This window comes from Balearica regulorum, chromosome 12, assembly GCF_011004875.1.
Source record: "Balearica regulorum gibbericeps isolate bBalReg1 chromosome 12, bBalReg1.pri, whole genome shotgun sequence".
In the NCBI taxonomy this organism is placed as follows: Eukaryota; Metazoa; Chordata; class Aves; order Gruiformes; family Gruidae; genus Balearica; species Balearica regulorum.
In genome coordinates, this window is record NC_046195.1 from 16,016,373 (window position 1) to 16,034,444 (window position 18,072).

The 18,072-nt window shown below is 44.8% G+C and overlaps 1 protein-coding gene across 1 annotated transcript in view; it reads right to left on the reverse strand.

The window, feature by feature from the left end:
• The window catches only part of AGBL1 (AGBL carboxypeptidase 1), a 269,330-nt gene extending 252,752 nt beyond the window's left edge, over nt 1-16,578 (reverse strand). Inside the window, exons 1-4 of the mRNA XM_075764872.1 lie at nt 16,548-16,578; nt 15,924-16,070; nt 13,179-13,310; nt 10,657-10,750 (exon numbers count right to left, since the gene is read on the reverse strand). Coding sequence (XP_075620987.1) covers nt 10,657-10,750; nt 13,179-13,310; nt 15,924-16,070; nt 16,548-16,578 — 404 coding nt within the window. The remainder of the gene's footprint in view (nt 1-10,656; nt 10,751-13,178; nt 13,311-15,923; nt 16,071-16,547) is intronic.
• Between the last annotated feature and the right edge of the window lie 1,494 nt (nt 16,579-18,072).

Below are 18,072 nucleotides of genomic sequence, written 5' to 3' on the forward strand. Positions count from 1 at the left end.
GGCTGTTGCTAAGGGCTTTGACACTGCATCATGTAACTCTGCTCAGGGCAGGTCTAATCACTGTTGTGCTTTAAAACCACTGATAGTTCTAGAGACTGGCTCACACCTCCCCTGTCTGCATTGCCAGCACTGGTGGAGCCAGAAAAAAGCCACAGCAACCCCAGGAAATTCTTAGGGCTGTTTTCCTTGTGAGAATAGCACCTGCTCAGGGCCAGCATTGTGCAAAATTGTTGCTGTAGGAGCTCTGCACTGAGGCTTCCTTTCATTGTTGTTTCCATCGAATATGCCTTGTCTAGCTTTGGACTGAAGGTTTTTGTGATGAGGATTTTACAGCTGCTTTCTACCCCTTTCATAAGGGTAACAGGCTTCTGGGTGGGAGAAGAAATGGCAATAAATCAAATGAAAGGCAGAGGAGAGGAGATTCCTGGGCTCTCATATGTGCTGACACACAAGTGACTGCCCTCAGCTTTATCTACTCACTCTCTGGCCTCTATCAGAGATTCACGTCATTACCCAACTCAGTGATTTCCGAGGGGGGATTCTTTCTCGGTCTCCTTGACACAGGAAAACAGACGCAGGCAAACAGGCTGGGTGGGCACCTGCTCATCACCCCTATGAGCAAATTCAAATAGCCTTTGCTTAGAAATCCCTTCCCTCCAGTACCAGTCCCCCAGGGCTGTCTGGCTGATGATTTCTGAAAGCTTTGGCACTTAACATCCACCTCAAGCATGCTTACAAGGTCACACAACCATGCTGCTCAACTCTCTCCTTGCTCTGCCAGCTCCACATTCACTCCACAGTTCATTTCAACTGCATCCTGCCTGAGCATAAAACCTTCCACAAATTCACCACTGCTTTTCTCTCTCCTTTCCCATTTCTGCCCCCCCCCATCTCTGTCCTCACTGAATGCCTCAGGCACAAGTGACAGTACCCTCACTACCCTTCGGAAGGCATTAGAAAGGTGCAGTTTTAAGTGCACACATTGAGCATATGAAAACTGATCTCAGGTGACCTGCCCACAGTAACACACTGCATCTCAGATTAGCACTTCAGACATGAGAGGTCTTTTGTCTTCTACCTTCGTTACTCTTACAGCCCTACCACCACTGGTGAAAGTCTTCTCTCTGCAGATCAGGAGCAGCTTGCCTGCTCATCTCAGATAACCCATCAGCTTTCAGAAGTCATCCCAAACCCTTCAATTCTTCCTAGATTGCAAAATATTTTGTAATCCTCCTAGCTCTGTTCTCATCTTTTTTAATTTTCATTTATTCCACTCTGTTCCTTCTGTGCTGTTTACAAAATACTTAGCATAACCAGTACACACCAGTTTTGACCTATCCTTCTATGGAACCATCACATTCAACTACAAGGAATCACTAGCATTGATAATTCATTTAACTCTGGGAAACGCTCCGCGATGCTACTGATCTATGAAATCAAGTCCTACCTCCCGTTTGGAAGGGAGTGACAGTGGTTTCCCCAGCTATGCGGCAGATACACCTCAGAACTTCTAAGAGGCAACGCAATTGCAACGCAGTGAGGCACCCAAGCATTAGCTTTAATCTAGTTAGCACAAAGACTAACAGCGAGACAGATATGGCAACATGAATAATACTCCTAGACTGGATAATATGCCCTAAGAAGCTTCAGTAGCCCACACTGGAGGCCCTGCTGCAAGCCTTAACAGTTGTTAGCAGAATGAGGTGAATTAAAGCTAGGGCAGAGGGACTCTCCCACCCAATGAGCACAGAGTTGCCTGCAGTATAGACATACCAAAGCCATCATGTGAGGTCAGCCATGAATTGCATCTGCCATAGCCACTGGGCGTGAAAAGTCAAGAACTTGAGAACAGGAGCAACTTGCCCTCATACCATCTTTCCAAATATAACCTGCTAGCTCACTGAAGGGGAAGACATAACGGGCAAGCAAAGGCAGGCCCTCAGTTGAAAGCACTGCTTCTTTTTCAAACTGGTACTTCTACCTGAAATAGAAGCAAACATAAACTAGACCTAAAAGAAAAAAGCAAACATCTCTTTCAAAATAATAGTTTTACTAAGTGTGTCCATTTATAAACAGAAGTTCCTCCCTTCCCATGACACATCAAGTTAAGCTTAGAAGTGGATTTCTCTTTATATAGCGTTCATTTGCCATTTTTATGGCAGAGATAGGTGCATCTGTGCTTAATCTTGCCATACCAGAGGCTACCAAGAGATGGCACCAGGGTTTCTGTATGCAACACGTTTGGCCACCTGGAACAACCTTGGTATATGGTATTCCTCTCTGCCTCATCAATTCTTCATCTATTTTCAAATCTCATCTGAAAGCATCTCTTCTCCCTTGCCTCTACCTCTTATTTTTTCAATTTCTCTCTTCTGCTGCTATTAATGGTACAATGCCAGTAAAGTATAATTCTGCAATGCAACTCTATTTACTCTGCAAAGCAGCACTGAGATACCATCAGTCTGAAATGAGATTTTATAACTTATTATTAATATTAGAACAGGTCATTCTTTGAGAGAAACCACACAGACTGTAAAAAGAACAGAGGAGAAGAAGCTGCATAAAACTGGGACACCTTTGGCTCCAAGATCATTCCTTCTGTTACAATGGCTCATCACAGTAAATTTGAACACTAGGGTTTATTTACTTATCTCAGTGAGGTACCCTTCTCTGCTCCATGTTATCTGAAATATTAGTCAAGTTGAAGAGACATTATAAACAAGAATTGTAAAGACAACCCTTTTTCCCTTGTCGCCGGCATCATCTCATTCAGAACAGTATTTACCAGTTTTATTTAGCAGGAATTCTAGGCTAAATCCCATGTAGATCAAGGCCAGATGGGAAGCATGTCATTTAGTTGTGACATAGCTCAAAAGAAATTTCAGCCCCTCCTGTGAATTTTCTACAGGGATCAAATGAACCAAATAGCAATTTGAGAATAAGCGGGCACTAAACATTGATTAATTCTGACCACATTCCAATAGAATCATGTGTCAGTTTCCAATTAAATATCCAAACTGCTCAACACAATTAATGGCAAAACAGACTAACAAGAGGAATTAAGGATGATTTGCTTTTGATCTCCTATCAGGAATCATAGCCAGATAAACAAAGGCATAAAGCCGTATGTAGAGTGTTCTTCAAAGAGAACCAATCACAACAGCTACCATATCAGGTTGCAGAGGAACTAATCACCATGTTGGTGTGTTGAGTTTCTTCTCATTCTCAAAATATTGGCTGGCAATGGCCATGCAACATGTTCTTCTGTTCAAGCAGAGAGCAGCTGAAAGTTCAGAACCATTCAGAAGATGGAATTGCAGCCAATGTGTATGGTGGTCTACCAGCAAGAAGTTATCCAGGATTAAGGCTGAGGAAACTAACTGTCTGCACTGGGTTTAGGACACATTTGGAACTGGATCTCTTCCATGCATCTCTCCATCATTCTTAACAGACGAGATAATTCTAGTATTCAGGTCATCCCTGCTACACGTATCCTCTTTTGTCTAAGAGACATAGCCCACTGCTGTTCTGATTTCATAGAATGGTTTGAGTTGGAAGGGATCTCAGAGATCATCTAGTTCCAACCCCCCTGCCATAGAGGGGGATAGGGGACACACCCTCCACTAGACCAGGTAGCCCAAAGCCTCATCCAACCTGGCCTTAAACACTTGCAGGGATGGGGCATCCACAACCTCTCTGGGCAACCTGTTCCAGTGCCTCACCACTCTAACAGTAAATAATTTCTTTCTAACATCTAATCTAAACCAACTCTCCTTCAACTTAAACTCATGACCCCTTGTTCTGTCACTACACTCCCTGATGACCAGTCCCTCACCATCTTTCCTGTAGCCCCTTCAGGTACTGGAAGGCTGCAATTAGATCTCCCCGGAGCCTTCTTTTCTCCAGGCTGAATAATCCCAACTCTCTCAGCCTGTCCTCTTCTGTTGTTAAGGTCATAGGAGATCACTTCTACAAGAGTTTGTTGACTTGGCAACTCAGTCACTTTTTAACACTATGAGCTCAACACATTTTATCTTGCATCAACAGCACCAATTCCAAGATGGGAAAACACAGTCTCACTTGTATGCAAACAAAACAGGTTTTATAGAAAAGCAGAGTAATACACATTCATATACTCAAAGACTTTTTTTAAGCAATATTCACCCTCTTAACTTATATCTTCAGCATTTCCAGGGCCTTTGTATTCTCCTTGGTCAATCTGATACAATGTCTGATTAAATACAGACCCATCAGATTTGGGCTTTTAGCTTAAGTGTGTACTCTCTTAATCACCTTGACCGCTCTCCTCACTTGCATGAGCTCTGCTTTCAGTACTCCAGCAAAAATCTTCCTCTCAGCTCACATCGTGACAGAGGTACGTGATACAGGAATGACACTTCCTGACCATAGCAACGCTGTCATCATTATTCTTGCGTGTTTCAGATTCATGAGTCACTCCCCATCTCAAATCACCCCTGAGTTCATATCACTAAAGACACATGCGGTGTTCTCATTTCCTCCTGCATTTTGAGCCCTGGCAGCAGTCAGAGAACTGCATTTTCCAAATCTCTCTCAGCAACCATCTACCTGGCCCAGCCTTAAGTGCCCATCATGGTACTTCCAAGTTACCAACTCCAGACTCATCCTCCAGTCAGCATAGAGAAATAAACACTTCCAAGACACCTCAAGTTTCTAGAGGCAAACATTTGCTACAGGTGAAGAGAACCTTGCTCCTTTTTTCCTTTAGTATGTGAGCAGCCCGGATATACACCTCAGATGGAATAGTTACATGAGCAGATCTCCTCCCTTTAATGGAAGGGGAGATTATCAGCAATTGTTGAGGAGCTGGAACCATCCAAAAAGCACCAAATGTAAGAAGAATTGTGATCAACCGTCAGAAGTAGGCAATGCTGGACATGAGCAAAGGCAGATAATTTCTGCATATCATCTTTTCTACTGAATTAATTTGGCACCATTCCCAGACCTTTTCAATTCACTTTCCACTTTTAATTAAGTAGTCAAACTTTACTGGAACAGCTCAATGCAGAAAGCCAAGTTTTGTGAATATTCACAGAAAAAAATTTAATTCTGACAAATACTCATTCTTGTTGCAATCTCTTGTACGAGGTTTATCCAATCACTTACCATTAGCCAGCTTTGCTCAGTGTGGTAAATAGATATACTCACAAAGAGCTTTGAGAAACAGACTTTTAAAAGATTCTTTAAATGGCTTTTAATAAAACTGCAGAAATAAGACTGCCCATCAACCTTTTAACAACAGAAAAAGGTAACTGGCTTTGTTTTGGCTGGATACAGTTAATTTTCTTTCCAGTAGCTGTTATAGTGCTGTGTTTTGGATTTAACATGAAAATAATGTTGATAACACACTAATGTTTAGCTGTTGCTACGCAGCGTTGACAATTAAGTCAAGGTCTTTTCAGGTTCCCAGGCCCTGCCAGCGAGGAGGCATGAGCCTTCCGCAGGAGGTGCGCAAGAAGCTGGGAGGGGGCACAGCCAGGACAGCTGACCCAAACTGACCAAAGGAATATTCTGCAACATAGGACATCATGCTCAGTATGAGCTGGGGGGAGCTGGCAGGGGAGGACCACGGCTCAGGAACTAGATGGGCATCAGTCAGCAAGCAATTGTGCTGGGTATCACTTGTTTTGTACGTTTGTATCATTATTATTTGCTTCCTTTTCTGTCCTATCAAAAAGCTTTTATCTCAACCCACGAGTTTTACTTTTTTGTTTGATTCTCTCCCCCATCCCATCAGGAGGGGATTGAGCAGAGAGCCATGTGGTTGTTTTAGTGCCTGCTGGATTAAACCACAACAATAACATAATGGAGGAAGTGACAGGACACGAGACACACCATCATTTGCCATTTTCTAAAAACATGCATCTTCCTCATAGAAAGAATGATAAGTTCTGGATTTTTGTTTCCACTCACACTTTGATAATCAACATTCAACCTGAATCCTAAAGAGGCCCGCACAACATACAGCCTTCAAAGCCATCAGCCTGACATGGCAGCACCCTGGGGAGGATATCTGATGCTTGGCCACCTGGAGACAGAGTCATGCAGAAGAGACACAGCTCCTGGTTGGCCAGAGAGCAAACATCTGCCACTGTCACATTCCCCAACTTTCTGCCCACAACACATCCAAATATCTCTCAGAATAAGTTAGTCAGAAAAACAAGCATTGGTGTTGAAAGACGCACTAGAAAGTAGGAGAAGGGTAGAAGATATGGAACAGATAGGGAATAAGTAAGGTGGAAGGTGAAAGGAGCAGGGATCATGGCACTCTGTGGGGCATCAGGGATGTTGGATTAGAGAAGGTGTTGATGGAGTGAAGATTTGAGCATCCCACACACACTCATATCAGATATCCCAGCTACTGACATAAACAGAACATCATCTGGCTTTATTTTAAACTGCCCCTATAAAAGGTATCAGAAAACTTTCTCTGCAGTATAGCATCATGAGTGATAGACAAGACAATCTAGAGTCTCCATCTCACTTGGATTTCACAGTGCTTAACTCAAGAGCTCTCTAAACCTCAGCAAGTTTCACATTTTGTTCATGCGGCTTTTACTTCAGATACGGGTAGTCCTAGAGCAATCCGCACAATGATGGCACCAGCAACCTGAAGACCTCAAATGCCTAACTAAGGCCAACAAAGTCTGTGAGTCTCAGGGGAATACTTGGCATGCACCCAGAGAAGGTCAATTGGAGCACAGGAGACTATTTCTAAATAACCCAGAGCTTTGCCACTGGGAAAAATAAATAGAACTATGTATCTTGTTTCCACATCTTAGCTGGCTAAATAAATAGCTCTCATAGTGCACTCTCCAGGGCAGATTCTTAAAGTGACCTTGGTCCTGCTGCTGCCCAGGACAGGAGAATGCGGGTGTATCCACAAGAGAAGTGGTGCATTTTCAATGCTGCATTCCTGGCAGCTGATCAAAGAACAAGGGTAATCTCAGCCCCCACAGTTGCCAGCTGTTCCTTCCCAGCAGAAAGGCAAATCATGGTGGCACATAGTTATGAAGTGGAGAAAAGGTATCAAGGGCAAAAACAAAGGGAGGATCAGAGGCTTGCTGGGAGGATGTTGGAGTTTTCCTCTATAAGCAGGTTACAGACTAGTGTTCTCTTCAAGTTCCATACTGATAGCCAAAAAAGAAGCAGATGTTTTTGTGACCAACTAACTACACCAAAATAACCCACTCCAAATTTCAGCACAGCCATAGCAACTTTGGGAAGAGCTACACCAGTGTCAGATGACCAGGAGCACATGCTGAACTAAACAAAGCACATGACCCCTTTTTATTCTTTCTCCCCATCTCAAAACCCATCCATAAGCTTCTTCCCTTAGTCACCCTACAAATTTTTAACTAAGGCAGCTCAAAAAATAGAAAGATATTTTCACATGTACCCACCTCCATTTTCTGATGAACTGTAAAGATGCCCAGGATTTTCAGACCATAGCTATCCCAGGCATTGGCTAATGCTGGGAAGAAGATCTGTAACCCACCCTACAATCTCCACTTCTGGTCTCAGGACTTAAATTCTTGTCAATAACACCTCTTGAAGCTACTTTCCTCAGTGAGAGCAGCCTTCCCAAATAGACTGCAAACAAGCACAATCCCTACTGAATAATAAGAAACTAGTGCCTTTAAATAGGTTACAAGCATTTTTTTAAAAACAAAACAGGTTCGTGTGTTTCTTCTGATGTAAAACAGACTGTCTCTGCTGAGCCATTGACCTTCTCAGCTGCTCCTAGTTATTAAATGAAACAAGCAGCTCTGAGCCCTACGCAGACCAGCTGAGTGGCTACCAGGCTTCAGCTGATTTATGGTTCTTGCTCATTAAACCAAGTGTAGGTGGGAGCCAAATCACCTTTTTCTGCGAGCTAGGTCCCAGGAAAGATTTTATCCTCCCTTTGCGCACTGATACAAATATGTTTTAAGAGGAGCGCAAATATTTTAGGAAAAAAAGGAAATTAGAAAACTGAACTAGCAATGAGGAAGTTCAGGTAGACAATTAATGTCTAAGGTACCTTTTTTTCAAAGGGAAAATAAATCCAAGCTTTTCAGCAATAAATGAAATGGCTTATTAGCAATAAAACTGGAGGTTTTATTGAGGGAAATTTTGAGTTTGCATTTTCTGTTGTGTATGTGTGTGTCCCAAATGGAAAAAAAAAGGTCACAGAAGAGTTCAAAACAATTTTTGTACATCAGATAAAAAGGAAGAAAAACCCAAATATTGCAAGTTGACAATCTGGAATCATTGAACTCAAAAGCAGTTTGTTTCTCTGAAGGCTATTTCTTTCCCTTTCTTCTAAGAAGTGAGTATTCCAGACCACTTTACAGCCTACATTACAACAACCCTCAGCAGCACTAGCTGCATCTCCAAATGAATCTCATCAAAAAGCCAGGCTAGAAGTGTGGGACAGATACCAAGTTTTTCACTTCCCTCAGAGGAAACAGTGAATGGAAAAAGCAGCTTTGCACAAAATTAATTTTAAAGACCTTTATGCAGCCGGTCTCATTGCTAAATGAAGAACTGATACAGGCCTGAGTCGCATTACACACAGATCCTGACCTACAAGGCTATCACAGAAGTAGAAGTAACACCAGCCTAACCACAGCCAACACTTCCATAGGAAGGACATAAGGGAATCTAGTAGAATTTGCTTATTTAGTTAAGCACAGGCATGGACCCATCAATCAATTTTGGTTGCCTCAGAAATCAAGCCCAGCTCTGGGTCTAACTCATCCTGGGCACCCCTGTCATACATAAAGCAGTTCTCCAGGCTCCTCGAGCCTTAAAAATTAAAGTTACAACATGAGGCCAGAGGGAAATCTTGGAGGGTGCTCAGATATCCTAGGAATAACATCCTGGTGATAATATTTGATTTGGGTAATATCCAAACCTCTGTGCAGAAAACATCCTGATTTCATACTTTTGGACAGACCATGTTGAGGAATCACAGGTACACTGGCAAAGAGAGAATTGAAGCTGTGAAACACTTCCAGGTACTTAGCACTATACTAGAAAGCCAAAATTGCAGGCAAAAGTGAGTTGGCTTCCATTAACAATGCAGCTGCAGGAAGTTGTGCGTCTGCTGGGCCCACTTGGTATCTTATTTAGCAAAGCAAACTGTTCAATTTTTTTGTTTTATAGCTGCAGACCTGTAGGCAGAAGAACTGGAAGAATGGTGTATTTAGCAAACAGCAGTACCATGTGCTGACGTGCAAGTTCATCACTTGTGGCTAGTGGAAAGTAATTCAAATTCCTTCCCATGCAATGTATCGTGTAACTGGTGATACTGGGAGAACTGGTATCAGTCTTTGACGGTAACAGCAGGATGGACACTATTTAATGGTGCCCTCATCCAGAGTGACTGCCCCCCAATTCAACCACAGCTAAGCAAGGAGTGGTCAAACTATCGTGCCATGTCCTTCCATCCACTTCTTGCCTCCACGCAATGCTCAACCTAAAGCTACCTCCTCAGCAATCACCAGCCATGAACCCATGTCAGGTCCATGCAGAAGCCAAAACTGACTGAATGTTGCCATGTCATTGCTGAGACGTGCATGAACAAGTAGGGACTATGTGCTCCACAAGGCAGTGCATGTCTAAGGGGGAGAACTGGCAGGTTCTGTGTTGCGTAAGGAAATGTGATTGTGTGGGCACAGGTCATAGCAGTACATTCTTCCTCCTGTTTGTAATGAGCAAGCCACAGAAATGTGTTATGTCCTTCTGTGGATGTTTCCCAGATTACAAAGTTTGCCTTGAAAGGCATCTGAGGATGTGGTCAGAATGGACAACTGGAGGAGCGATGTTCAGCACACAAACTGGAACACAGGAAGTTCCATCTGGATATGAGGAAAAACTTCTTTACTCTGAGGGTGACAGAGGACTGGAACAGGCTGCCCAGAGAGGTTGTGGAGTCCCCTTCTTTGAAGATATTCAGAACCCGCCTGGATGTGATCCTGTGCAACCTGCTCTAGGTGATCCTGCTTTAGCAGGGGGGTTGGACTAGGTGATCTCCAGAGATCCCTTCCAACACCTACCATTCTGTGATTCTGTGATTAAGATGGAGATATAAAATGGACTTGATGTCTTCAGGGAAAAAAATATTTGAAATATTTGGGATGAGCTTAAAAACAGACCCAGATTAATACTAGTAAATACTGTCATACTTCAGAAATATCATGATGACCTGGTCACAACTGTCTGCAAAAGGAGGACGGGGCAGCACTGTCACAATTCCACTGTCCCTGCTGCTGGGCTGGTGGTGGCAGGAGGTTCTTGCTGAAGGAGTAGACAGGAGCGGTTTGCCTGCTGCCAGCACATGCTTCTCAAAATCCAGTCCTGACTGGGAAATGAAGGACGATACCTTGCAATCAAACTGCCATCACCGTATAGGGTACACTACAAATAGATGGCCACCAGCATGAATCATATAATGAATCACAGCATTAACGTGTCCTTCAGGGAACTATTGCTGCCTCTTAACAAACCCTGCAGCTTTAAAATGAGTGGAAATTGTGCATCCATTTCTGATTTCTTTGCCTCTTCAAGTGGAACCAAAATTTTATTTCTTGCCATCGTGGAAAGATGAGTTCCCTTGGGGCTACTGCCTACCTGACTGTCCTGACGTATCTCTTGCTGTAGGGGGTGATGACTTTGAAAATCAGCTCCATGGCTCCATTGATGCCAAGTGTAGTTCCTGTGGTAACTAAGCCAACAAAAGAGAAAAGCAGTCAGAACTGAGGCAGGCGGTCTGCGACCATTGTGTTTAGAGGTGATGCGGGAAAGGGAGTAGCTGCCCCTGGGGCTATGAGCAGATTCCTCTGGGTTCTCAGCTGGATAGGGACTTCACAGGTCACTTTACAAACACAGAAACTGAAGCACAAAGCTGTCTGTAGACACAACCTGAGCCAAAATCAGGTGAAAAACAGATCTCAAATACTGCGGTTCTTCCCCAAGTTCCCCAAATCCCCTTTTCCTGTAAATATTGTATTCTCCAGAGAACTAATCATACTTAAATAGGGTCATCTCCCAGCAAAATGCCAGGGCTCAAATTCATCCCACATTTCCCACAGGCAACTCCATGAGGACAGTTTATTTCATAGGGGCATGTAGGGCAGTTTTCTTTCTGTGCTATTATTCAGCAGTAGGGAAGTGGGGATTTTTGGGAGGGGTGCTTCTGAACGCAGCTTAATTTCAGCTAGGCCAATTTCACCTTTTATCCTTCACTTGCTAACACACTGGGAACTTTTACAGATAGATTTTGCCATCGATTCAAAAAATGCCTAATGCATAAACTAAGTGCCTAGCCAGGCCTCCCCACTGTAAGACAGGTTTTGTGTGTAAAGCAGGGATGAATACAGCCCTGAAATATTAAATTCAAGCAAACAGGGTGAAAGGATCAGTAACCAGGAGCAGCTAGAGGGGGACCTGGCCGCTTGCCCGCTGCTGGGTTTTGGCTGTTTTGTAAATATCTCCCAGTGGTCATCACAGAGCTGACAGAGGGGCCATCATCTCCTGCAGTCCTACTGTGTCCCTGCCAAGTTGTCCTGTGATGGAAAGCTTTGCAAGGCTTGCCAGCTATTTTTACACTAGCTGGTAATTCATTAGAGACAGGGCAGTGGACAAGGCTGCTTGAACTCATCCTGCCCCAGAGCGGGACGTGGGCTGCCACACAGCTGGTGGCTGAGATTGTGAAGGGAGTGACCTGGAGCAAAGAACTAGTGCATGAGATTGTGACAAGGACTCTTCTGTTTTCATACCTAAGCACTTTAAGAGTTTTATACGCTTCTGGATCATCTCTAATTCCACTCCATAAAAATATTTTTTAAGGTTGGGAGCATGTAATCTCCTAGTTTTGTACCACATCCTCACAGACCTTCACCTAACCTCCACTGCAGCTTCCCAGCTGGGCCACAGAGCCCTCAGAGTCAAAGTTACTCGTGAAGGAGGAAGCACATCTGGAGAATGCTAGACATACTTGGAGAGTAACAGAGATGCTCCAGCGAAGGAGCGGAGTGGGAGCTCTGGAGCCTGACATTAACAGAATGAGGCCAGGCTGCAGTGTGCATCCTAAAACCTCTGCAGAAACTGCAGCTGAATTGGGATGCAGGTGCACCGAAGCAGGGAGCAGAAAATGGTGTAGATCATCATTTTGGGTGGGAGGCAGCACAGGGTCACTACACAGCTGTGAAACCCAAATAAAGGCACGTTTCAGCTTCTGGCCTTGGCTGCATTTTCAGTCACACTCAGCCTTTCAAATACTTGCTCATCACAGGGAGAGGGGTTGAATGTTGAGGCTTGGCTGTTTGCCTGAGAAAGCCCATTGCATGAAGCTAGCTCCTGTACAGATAGAAGGGACCTGCAGGGCTGGGTGCCAGCAGTGCTAAATCTTAGGAGGCATATAGCAGACTGCAGACAGGATGGCTGTCAGGAATTATCTGCTGGATGAGGGATGTGGGAAGGGAGAGGAAAGGGTTAGAGTGAGCAAAGGAGAATTTGTGCTGACAAACTCAGCGCTCTATAGCAGGGAAAGCCTGTATGAATCTGTAATGATCCTGGGAGAGAATACTGGAAATCTCATTGCTTGAATCATTTAATGAGGGCATTGCCAAGCAAGAAAAGCTGGGAGAGTGCGGGGGGGGCACACTAGACAGAAGATCAGGCTCTAATATGTACTTCCTGAGGGACCTTGAATGTGTAGCTGATTTCTCTCTCCTTCTGTTTCTTCATCTGTATTTTCCTCGCTAGTGGAGCTGCTCTGAGGATCAATACAACCAGCAATAGTGAGACATTTGGCTATTATGGTAATGAGAACTGCATAAGGTATGTAAGTCTCAGAGCAAAAGAGTTGACTGTCTATATCCTAGAATAGGAGATCATTGCTATGAATATTTTTCACTACAGCACTTTTATTTTCATAGTCCACAGATGAAATACACTGTAAAGGCTGTATGGGCCTCTTGGGGAGCACCTCTTTCTATGCTCGTTCTGGCTTTTGTACTTGATTCTATATATTAACAGCGCGTGCAGGCACTAACCTTAATTAGGAATGATGTTTCTTTGCACTGAAATTATTAAAAAGAGAATTTGAATGGTGGTCACACAGAGGAAAGGAGGAAAATTCAGGCACTCACCGTTAGAAGCACAAACCCGCAGGACCCAGAGGCAGTGGGTGAGGTGCAGGTGGTGGCCCAGGTTTCTTCTTGTCAAGCTCAGTATTGTGTCAGTTGCTTCTAACTTCTGCACTTTCAGCCCAAACTTCCTATCTGTGAAAAGCAAATAAGAATCAAACTATTACAAAGACCAGGTCTCTGCAGCAGTGCTGATAAACATATTTGCACCAAATCTTATAAGTCAGGATCTTATAACAAAGGCATTCAAAGGTATCAATGAGTTAGATCAGCATTATTCCCACTGAAAAGAAGAAACCATGGGATTTCCCTCGAGTCAGCATATACAAATGATAGAATCATAGAATGGTTTGGGTTGGAAGGTACCTTTAAAGGCCATCTAGTCCAACCCTCCTGCAATGAGCAGGGACATCTTCAGCTAGACCAGGTTTCTCAGAGCTCCATCCAACCTGACCTTGAATGTTTCCAGTGATGCGGCATCTACCACCTCTCTGGGCAACCTATGCCAGTGTTTCATCATCCTCATCATAAGAAATGTCTTCCTTATATCCAGTCTGAATCTACCCTCTTTTAATTTAAAACCTTTATCCCTTGTCCTATTGCTACAGGCTCTACTAAAAAGTCTGTCCCCATCTTTCTTATAACCCCCCTTTAAGTACTGAAAAGCTGCAATAAGGTCTCCCCGGAGCCTTCCCTTCTCCAGGCTGAACAACCCCAACTCTCAGCCTTTCATCATAGGAGAGGTATTCCATCCCTCTGACCATTTTTGTGGCCCTCCTCTGGACCCGCTCCAACAGCTCCATGTCTTTCTTGTACTGAGGACTCCAGACCTGAATGCAGTACTCCAGGTGGGGTCTTACCAGAGCAGAGTAGAGGGGCAGAATCACCTCCCTCAACCTGCTGGCCATGCTTCTTTTGATGCAGCCCAGGATATGGTTGACTTTCTGGGCTGCAAGCGTACATTGCTGGCTCATGTCCAGCTTTTCATCCACCAGTACCTCCAAGTCCTTCTCCCCAGGGCTGGTCTCAATACCTCAATCCCCCAGCCTGTATGGATACTAGGGGTTGCCTGCCATGCTGGTCTCTTGCCTTCCTTTCCTGATTTCTTACTCATGAGGATTGAGAACTCTTGCAGTCTACGGAAAGAGTCTTTAAAGAACTGCCAGCTCTGTTCTGCTCCCTTGTCCCTGAGGGCAGTTTCCCAGGGGGTCTTATTGACTAACTCCTTGAACAGCTGGAAGTTAGCTTTCCTAAAATTCAGGGGTGTGACTTTACTCTTTGCCTGACCCATATCTCTTAGGACTGCAAACTCCACCAGTGCATGATCACTGCAGCCCAGGCTGCCTCCAAACTCGATGTCTCTGATTAGCTCATTTGTATTGGTGACCAACAGGTCTAGTAACGCATCCCCTCTGGTAGGGCTGTCTATTACCTGGCTTAAGAAGTTATACTCAATGCACTCCAGGAGTCTCCTGGATTGCCTACAGCTCTCCTTGCTACTTTTCCAGCACTGTTGGGGTGGTTGAAGTCCCTCAGCAGGACGAGAGTCTGCAAGCGCAATGCCTTCTGTAGCTGGAGTAAGAAGGCTTTGTCAATAGGGTCCCCTTGATCGAGCAGCATGTAGTAAGCACCAACCACAAGGTTCCTTGTGTTGCCTCGGTATCTAATTCTTACCCATAATCTTTGAACTTGCTCGTGGCTATTCTTCAGAGACAGTTCTTCACAATCTACAAATTTCTTGACATAGAGGGCAACCCCTGCACTCTTCCTTCCTCCCCTGTCCCATCTGAGGGCAGCACCAGGCTAGGAATTTTCCTAGTGATGTCCTTAACTTGGGCCTCAGGGAGGAAGCAGACTTCGCTAAGAGGAAGGTCCATCTGATATGTTGGACTCTCTGTTCCCCTCAGAAGGGAGTCTCCTACAACTATAACTCGTCTTTTCTTCCTTGTGGAGGTGGTCGTGATACAGGGGGTAGGCCTTTCTGACTTTGGCAACACCTCTGACTTTGGCAACACCATCTACATCTCTGGTGTAGATGGACCATCATCCACATCATTGGTTGACTGACCTTCCACATCCAGAGCTTTGTACCTGTTGTGCAGAGGCACCTGGGAAGGTGAGGTAGGCACGGAGGGGATTTGCCTGCTGCCCTGAGTGTGGACTTGCCTTCATTCACTCCTTTCCTTTAAGCTACTACCTTCTGCCTGTTGGGTGGAGGATACAGGATCCCCTGGATCTTGTGTTTTGTTCTGGTGCATGTTCCTGGTTCTGTCTCATGGGGGCAGAGCATGGTTCCACCAGTCTGTGTCTCACAAGAGCTGCTGCCTCCTGGCTGGTCTCTCTACTCCCTGGTGTTTCCCTGCCTCAGAAAACCTCCCTGTACACCACCGTCTGCTGCTCCGCTGCAGATTGGGCCAACAAAGAGAAATTCTAATGAAATCATATGTTAAGATTTCATTTAGGTTAAGGGAAAACAAAATAAAATTTCTGTTGGGGGGAGGCTTTCGGCCATGAGGCCAACCCAAGGCAGAGCATGAATGAAACCTGTGCAAGAAGCAGCTCTACACCTGTGTACACCCTCCCTGCCTTGTTGCAGGATCTCTACCTGGCCAAACTGCAGGCAAGCAGCACACCCCCCAAAAAAAATTCACAGCTGTCTATTGGGCACATCTCAGTGCTGATTATTGCTGGGGCTGTCTGTTAGTTTTGAGCCCCCCACCCAAGAAGGCTCCCACCGCTCAGCAGTACCTTGTTGGCCAACCCTGGCCAGCAGGCGAAGCAGGGGCAGGAGGGTGCTGTGGTCAGGAGGCTCGATCTGGGCAGCAGCGGCAAGAGCCTGCAGCAGTGCCTCGCTGCCTCCTTTGCTGATCACGTAATGAATCCTCCGGCCAGTCCCTGGGGATAAGAGGAGAGACTCTGCTCAGAGCATCCCTGCCCCAGAGCCGCAGCTATTGCAAACCCTCACCCCACAGGGAGCACACAAAGCTCCCATGGCCTTGCAATGGTGTTTCATTGCTATAAACCCAAGGCCGTTTGCAGAATTGACCACTGCATTGAAATGTGGCAGAGAAGAATAAGCAGAGACACCAACAGATTTCAAAGGAGCAGAAGGCTCAGTGTTCTTTTCTTAGATACTGGAAATTGAACAAGCAAAGGACTAAAGCTGTGGCAGGCTTCTGCCAAATGAAAAGGAATCCTAGGAAAGCTTTGGAGACAGCTTTCAAACAAATCTATGTCTCCAAAGAAACCACACGCTAATCCTGTGAGTCCTACTCTGTCAACAAACACTGATCCATGCGTGTCTTTGGCAGTGATTTCAGGCTCCATGGTTGGAGGAAGCCACACATTCAGTTCCTGGAGGGGAGACAGTACCTCCTGTCCTCCAGATAGGCGATCCTTCCATCTAGCTGAGTAGCAGCACTGCAGGGCTGCAAAAGAGAGGCTCAGCTGGATGGGCGATGTCTGCGGTAGGGCTCTGAGGAGTGGGGAACACAGGAGGCTCCAGCACTCGCTGATGCAGCCCCAGCAGCCTCACAGCTTGGTTGGGTTGAGCATTGTTTAGCAAATGACATTTTTGAGGTGGAGCAGGAAGGAAAATAAACTTAATTATTTTTTTCAGTTCTTTTGCCAATTCACTTATTTTTTCCATGTGGCTCGGGCACATGCAGCAACATGCCTTCCCTGCAACCTTGAGGTGGAGGTGCCTTTTGGGGAGATGCTGAACACTCTCCATTAGAGAGTCCCTGTGCTCTGGGAAGTGCTGCTCTCCCTGTCTCACAGCCCTCTCTCCAATGGCACTGGTGAACGTTTCCAGTGGTTGACTGCCAGGGATTATGAAATACCTTGAAATTCACAGGCATCTTTTAAACTAAAAACCATGCAGACTTTGTCTTGTGTTTTTTTCTCTTTAACTTACTGGAAAAGCTCAGTTTTCCAAACACAAGAGTAAGGACTGCTGATCTATGGGTACAATTCATATTTTGTTCACCTTGCAAACACCTGGCTGAGTTTATGCAGGTATAAATTAATTCCCTGACCTGTCTAAGGACCCCCTTTCTGCCCCTAGCCCGCAGGCATTGCCCCAGAGCTTTGCTTCCTTACCCCGAGAGAGCAGGTCAGTGAGGACACTAAGAATATTCAGGATGACATCCTTGTCTGAGGAGCTCTGAAATGGAAACACAGCAAATTTAGGGATCGATTCAGAACAGTGAACTCCATGCTGCGCAGGGCTGCAGTGCATCATGCAGTGCAGAGGCACTGAGATCCTTGTTTGGATACTGAGTACTTTCGTGCCATCTGGCCAGTGTATATGTGGAATCATATTTATAACACATTTTAAAAGCCTCTGACAGACATACTGATCATACCACACAATAATTAATACACAGTAGCATTTCTGCAGATTTTACATCTAAATTCTAAATTACATCTCCCTTTTTTGGTTTGGTCTGGCTACCTCAAATTTGAGGAAATTCTGTATCACACAGAAATGTTAAATGTGGGGTGGTTTTCCATGACAGCATCCCTTATTACTGGCAGTTGAAAAAGAATATCTTTAAATTATATTAATCTCATTTACAAGAAAACTCACCTGTCTTTGCAGCTACAACCACATGGAAGCCTGGAATTTGGGGAGCAGAAAGATGCCCTAAACTTATTTTTAATCAAGACCAAGTAAGCACCACATCTTGATACCACACATTCTGCTTTAGATTCACTTTCAATTTTGCAGTAGAGGAAATAAGATAGACTGTACTTGAGGAGAAGGAAGCACACGATATCTACCATCCACCTATGTGATACACTAGACCCCTTCTCTAAGCCCCTTCCAACCAGATTTCACTGCTGAGACTGAAGAATTGTTCACCAGTTTGTATTGCTGTATGAGGGATTTGGG